The 6912-nt window shown below is 39.9% G+C and overlaps 1 protein-coding gene across 1 annotated transcript; it reads right to left on the reverse strand.

Annotated features, from left to right (window-relative positions):
* Positions 1-2493: 2493 nt before the first annotated feature.
* LOC124028762 (uncharacterized protein DDB_G0279979-like) lies at positions 2494-6565 on the reverse strand. The gene is made up of 2 exons (XM_046340734.1): positions 6048-6565; positions 2494-2591 (listed from the first exon to the last, which is right to left on the reverse strand). Exons 1-2 carry the CDS (start codon positions 6280-6282, stop codon positions 2494-2496), a joined length of 333 nt encoding a protein of 110 aa, XP_046196690.1. The 5' UTR covers positions 6283-6565.
* Positions 6566-6912: the final 347 nt, after the last annotated feature.

The raw sequence follows: 6912 nt of genomic DNA on the forward strand, positions 1-6912 counted from the left end.
GCCTTCGTTTGTGGCACTAATTGTTTTCTTGGTCTGTTATCTTTACAGGACAATATTATTCCCTTAAATCCTGTAAGATACAATTGCCTTCGTTTGTGGCACTAATTGTTTTCTTGGTCTGTTATCTTTTTTACAGGACAATATTATTCCCTTAAATCCTGTAAGATACAATTGCCTCGTTTGTGGCACTAATTGTTTTCTTGGTCTGTTATCTTTACAGGACCATATTATTCCCTTAAATCCTGTAAGATACAATTGCCTTCGTTTGTGGCACTAATTGTTTTCTTGGTCTGTTATCTTTACAGGACCATATTATTCCCTTAAATCCTGTAAGATACAATTGCCTTCGTTTGTGGCACTAATTGTTTTCTTGGTCTGTTATCTTTACAGGACAATATTATTCCCTTAAATCCTGTAAGATACAATTGCCTTCGTTTGTGGCACTAATTGTTTTCTTGGTCTGTTATCTTTACAGGACAATATTATTCCCTTAAATCCTGTAAGATACAATTGCCTTCGTTTGTGGCACTAATTGTTTTCTTGGTCTGTTATCTTTTACAGGACAATATTATTCCTTAAATCCTGTAAGATACAATTGCCTTCGTTTGTGGCACTAATTGTTTTCTTGGTCTGTTATCTTTACAGGACCATATTATTCCCTTAAATCCTGTAAGATACAATTGCCTTCGTTTGTGGCACTAATTGTTTTCTTGGTCTGTTATCTTTACAGGACAATATTATTCCTTAAATCCTGTAAGATACAATTGCCTTCATTTGTGGCACTAATTGTTTTCTTGGTCTGTTATCTTTACAGGACAATATTATTCCCTTAAATCCTGTAAGATACAATTGCCTTCGTTTGTGGCACTAATTGTTTTTCTTGGTCTGTTATCTTTACAGGACAATATTATTCCCTTAAATCCTGTAAGATACAATTGCCTTCGTTTGTGGCACTAATTGTTTTCTTGGTCTGTTATCTTTACAGGACAATATTATTCCCTTAAATCCTGTAAGATACAATTGCCTTCGTTTGTGGCACTAATTGTTTTCTTGGTCTGTTATCTTTACAGGACAATATTATTCCCTTAAATCCTGTAAGATACAATTGCCTTCGTTTGTGGCACTAATTGTTTTCTTGGTCTGTTATCTTTACAGGACCATATTATTCCCTTAAATCCTGTAAGATACAATTGCCTTCGTTTGTGGCACTAATTGTTTTCTTGGTCTGTTATCTTTACAGGACCATATTATTCCCTTAAATCCTGTAAGATACATATTGAAAACAAATGTAAACAACAGAACAAATGGTAATGAGAGTGATGACACACACACAACACACAGAGCCGGAGTTGAAACACGACCATGTAATCGCAGAGAGATACACATTCAAACTGACATATTGAAGTCTACAATCAAAACAATGTATTTCATATTCAATGTCTTGAGATTTAAAAAAAAAAAATACAAACTACACTTTCATCAAATGGCATAAACAGTATATAAACGGTTCATTCTGAACATCACTGAACTACATTACTAGACATTACTAGACATTACTAGACATTACTAGACATTACTAGATTACTAGACATTACTAGACATTACTAGACATTACTAGACATTACTAGACATTACTACATTCTTCATATTCATATCTTTTTTTACCAGGCAAGTTAATTAAGAAAAAAAATCTTATTTACAATGAGGACTTCTCTCCTGTGTTTAAAGGCATCTCTCCTGTGTTTAAAGGCATCTCTACTGTGTGTAAAGGCATCTCTACTGTGTGTAAAGGCTTCTCAACTGTGTGTAAAGGCTTCTCAACTGTGTGTAAAGGCTTCTCAACTGTGTGTAAAGGCTTCTCAACTGTGTGTGTTCTGTTATGTGATTTCAGGTAATCTAACCGGGTAAAATTCTTTCCGCACAGGGAGCAGTGGTAAGGCTTCTCTCCGGTGTGTATTCTCTTATGTTTTTTCAGACAACTTGATTGAGAAAAAACTCTTCCCACAAACGGAGCATTGATAAGGCTTCTCCCCGTGTGTGTTCTTGTGTGGGATTTCAGGTGGGTTGACTGGGTAAAACTCTTTCCGCACAGGAGCAGAGAAAAGCTTCTCTCCAGGTTTTCTCCTGTATGTATTTTTTCATGCTCTTTCAGGTACTTTTGCTAAGGAAAATATTTTTCCACACTGAGAGCAATGGTAGGGCTTTTCTTCGGTGTGCGTCTTCTCGTGCTGTTTTAGGATCCCTAACTTGGTAAATCGCTTTTCACACTGAGAGCAGTGGAAAGGTTTTTCTCCCGTGTGTACTATTTTATGTTCTTTCAGATGTGCTAACCGGGTAAAAGCCTTTTCACACTGAGAGCATTGGTAAGGCTTCTCGCCTGTGTGTATTATTTGATGTTGTTTTAGATTCTGTAACCAGGTAAAACACTGTCCACACTGGGAGCATTTGTGAGGCTTTCTCCTGTATGTATCCTCTCGTGTTTCTTTAGGTCCCCTAACTGGTTAAAGCTCTTTCCACAGTAGGAACAGTGATGTCGTCTTGCTGGTTCGAAGTCTCTGGCTCTGGTTCCTCTGCCAAGTCTGGTCTCTCTGCTGTCAAAGACAGAGTGTTTATTTAAAGTGGAACAGAAAGCATTTTAACTCATTTGCAGATATGAAACAAACAAGACAATCATAAATCAGTCAAAATTATAAAATTCCCAGTTTATGCCCAGAAACCAACTTCATAAGAGGTTTTTAAAAAATAGGTTATATTTGACTCAACATTCCACGGCGTACACTAAGGCATTGTTGGCAGAATAGATGGATATAGTTCAATGCATGATTAATATAATTCACCAATACATTTTAGTAGTCCAAAAAATATTGCTCTCAGGTTGTAAATCACAGCTGGCCTGGTACATTGTTTACTGCCTCCATTCAGGATGCACTGTATCAGATTCAATGACAAAACAGACGAATGTAACGAAGGCTGGGAATGTCAATACAATCAGACTAGCAAGGGCAATGATCACGAGGCAGTCATAATGTGGCTAATAGGCTAGCGTTTCTATTTAGGTAGCAAGCTAAAAAAAAACATGGAGCTTAACACTAGCTAGCTAACAAGAGGAAGTGATGTCATTGGAGGAGCGGGTGAGTGACTGACTTTTCCCCTTCTGTATTGTTTTTGGTGGCTACACAGCCAGAGATGCAGGTGTCATTTGGTTAGCCAGCAAGAACGACTGTTATCCAGTTAGCACATATCTCTTGGTTTGCAAATTCACCATGGCTATCTACTCCAATTTCAGAGCGTCTCTCGTCTGACTGTACCGGAGCGCAGAATAACTGATGAATTTACAAACGCGAAACACCTGTTGAATGAACATACTCAAAAAATAATATAATAATAATATATAAAAATAAATGAAATAATATAATAATAATATAATAATATATGCCATTTAGCAGACGCTTTTATCCAAAGCGACTTACAGTCATGTGTGCATACATTCTACGATAACAACATTAGACCATTAGACCATAACAACATTAGACCATAACAATACTGCCCCTAGTGTTCCAAGATAACAATGTTGTGTGATTTTAAAACAAATGTAGAGTTTCCTGGTAATTACTGATAATGTTTACTACTTATTTATTCATTCTGAATATGAATATACACTGCTCAAAAAAATAACGGGAACACTAAAATAACACATCCTAGATCTGAATGAATGAAATATTCTTATTAAATACTTTTTTCTTTACATAGTTGAATGTGCTGACAACAAAATCACTCAAAAATTATCAATGGAAATCAAATGTATCAACCCATGGAGGTCTGGATTTGGAGTCACACTCAAAATTAAAGTGGAAAAACACACTACAGGCTGATCCAACTTTGATGTAATGTCCTTTAAAACAAGTCAAAATGAGGCTCAGTAGTGTGTGTGGCCTCCACGTGCCTGTATGACCTCCCTACAACGCCTGGGCATGCTCCTGATGAGGTGGCGGATGGTCTCCTGAGGGATCTCCTCCCAGAGCTGGACTAAAGCATCCGCCAACTCCTGGACGGTCTGTGGTACATTGGTGGATGGAGCGAGACATGATGTCCCAGATGTACTCAAATGGATTCAGGTCTGGGGAACGGGCGGGCCAGTCCATAGCAACAATGCCTTCCTCTTGCAGGAACCGCTGACACACTCCAGCCACATGAGGTCTAGCATTGTCTTGCATTAGAGGAACCCAGGGCCAACCGCACCAGCATATGGTTTCACAAGGGGTGTGAGGATCTCATCTCGGTACCTAATGGCAGTCAGGCTACCTCTGGTGAGCACATGGAGGGCTGTGCGACCCCCCCCAAAGAAATGCCACCCCACACCATGACTAACCCACCGCCAAACCGATCATGCTGGAGGATGTTGCAGGCAGCAGAACGTTCATTTTGCAGGGCTCTGGAAGTGCTCCTCCTGCTCCTCCTTGCACAAAGGCGGAGGTAGCGGTCCTGCTGCTGGGTTGTTGCCCTCCTACGGCCTCCACGTCTCCTGATGTACTGGCCTGTCTCCTGGTAGCGCTCCATGCTATGGACACTACACAGACAAACACAGCAAACCTTCTTTCCACAGCTTGCATTGATGTCCCATTCTGGATGAGCTGCACTACCTGAGCCACTTGTGTGGGTTGTAGACTACGTCTCATGCTACCACTAGAGTGAAAGCACCGCCAGCATTCAAAAGTGACCAAAACATCAGCCAGGAAGCATAGGAACTGAGAAGTGGTCTGTGGTTATCACCTGCAGAACCAGTCCTTTATTGGGGGTGTCTTGCTAATTGCTCTATAATTTCCACCTGTTGTCTATTCCATTTGCACAACAGCATGTGAAATGTATTGTCAATCAGTGTTGCTTCCTGAGTGGACAGTTTTATTTCACAGAAGTGTGATTGACTTGGAGTTACATTGTGTTGTTTAAGTGTTCCTTTTTTTTGAGCAGTGTATATATTTTTTGTAATTAATTAATTGAACCTTTATTTAACTAGGAAAGTCAGTTAAGAACACATTTTATTTATAGTGGCGACCTACAAAACCCGGACAACGCTGAACCAATTGTGTGCCACTTTATGGGACTCCCAATCAAGGCCGGATGTGAAACAGCCTGGATTTGAACCAGGGACTGTAGATGCAGTGCCTTAGACTGCTGTGTCCGTGTGTGTTAACTATTTAACTGTACTAGAATTATTAAGTCCGCTAAAAATTTTAATATCGGTTATCGTATTTTTGGGCAAGGAAAATATTGGTCAAAAATGTCATATCGAGGCCTCCGGGTGGCCTAGGGCACTGCATCGCAACGCTAGCTATGCCACCAGAGACTGAGTTCAAGCCCAGGCTGTCGCAGCCGGCCGCGACCGGAGGTCCGTGGGTGATGCACAATTGGCCTAGCGTCGTTTGAGAGTAAACTAAAGCGTCGTTTGAGAGTAAACTAAAGCTGAATATATTGATAAAAGTCACCTTGTCCGAGATAACATTAAACTGTCATCAAAACGTCACGCCAGGGTAAGGCTACACAATAGATGGCCCTTATTTTAAGCATTTCTAAAAACGTAATGTAAGCATTTCCCTGCTTGCCCGCTAGGTTTTATGGGTATTATGACACCTCCACTGTGGGGCCGATACCTATCGTGGACATTGCCATTGGATGCACTGAGTCGCCTTAGTAGATATGCCATGTAGCCATGTTAGAAAACGGAAGGGTGTGTTGTAATTCACACGTTAGTAAGGCTGATAGCTTGCTTAAAAAAAGTTGTAAACAAACACTATAGTTTTAGAACCCGCTTAAACTATTATTTTTATCATTTGGATGGTCAGTCCTTGTATTCATAGCTATTTCATGGAATTTGACAGTTGTTACATATCGGTGTCTCCAGCACCCAACCTTTAGCTGTTCACCAAAACGAGTGTCATGGCGGCCATTTTGTTGTTGTTTGAATCACCGATTGCCACTTCGAAAATCCACATCAGTGCAACAATTGGCAGTTTGTGCTCCTGTTTTTAAGATGGTATAACGTTACTCACTGGTGTTAATCATATCTCCAGTCTCATACTCTTCTTCCTCGTCCTCCTCTTTCGTTGTGACAGTAATCTCTTCCTGATCCTCAGCTTTCACTCTGGAAGCTTCTTCATCGCCTTTCACTGTGACATCCTTCTCTTCCTCCTCTTCTTTCACGACAATATTAAGCCACAGACACTGTTTCTCGGTCCAGCAGACGTCCTCTTCTTTTGCAGGGGGAGAGTAGTTTAGTGAGCTCATGGTCCGGAATGTTATTAAGAAAGCCAATTTAGATAGTTAGCATAAGCTACTAGCCTAATGCTAATTTAACCAGTTAGCAACCCGACAACGTAAATATGAAGCTGGGATGGGTAACTAGTAGATACGACAGACGTGTGTTTAAAACACAGTGATTAATATACACCGAAAACGTCTAAATAGCTCAAATATGTTCGTATTTGTTGGCTAGCAAGCTATCTAAGTGACTGATTAGCTGTCGTTGTCGAAGAGGTGTCCCGTCCACTAGATTATACGTCACGTCACACTCCGGCTGCATCGCTTGTAAAACTCATATCGCCATCTGCTGACTGGGCAGGTAACACAGTTTACGTAAATATTTATTTCATTTTCAGGAAATACGTTTATTTTTCATGTATTTCATTTGCGTTTACACAGGCAGCCCAATTCTGCATTTTTTCCCAACTAATTGGTCTTTTGATATTTTCAAATCAGATATTTTTCATATCTGATTGGTCAAAATACGCAACTTCTCCTACATGGTGTAATCATGTAGATGTACAGTACAGGGCAGACACACCTACTCATTCAAGGGGTTTTCTTTAGTTTTACTATTTTCTACATTGTAGAATAATAGTGAAGATATCAAAACTA

This window comes from Oncorhynchus gorbuscha, unplaced genomic scaffold (assembly GCF_021184085.1).
Source record: "Oncorhynchus gorbuscha isolate QuinsamMale2020 ecotype Even-year unplaced genomic scaffold, OgorEven_v1.0 Un_scaffold_4816, whole genome shotgun sequence".
In the NCBI taxonomy this organism is placed as follows: Eukaryota; Metazoa; Chordata; class Actinopteri; order Salmoniformes; family Salmonidae; genus Oncorhynchus; species Oncorhynchus gorbuscha.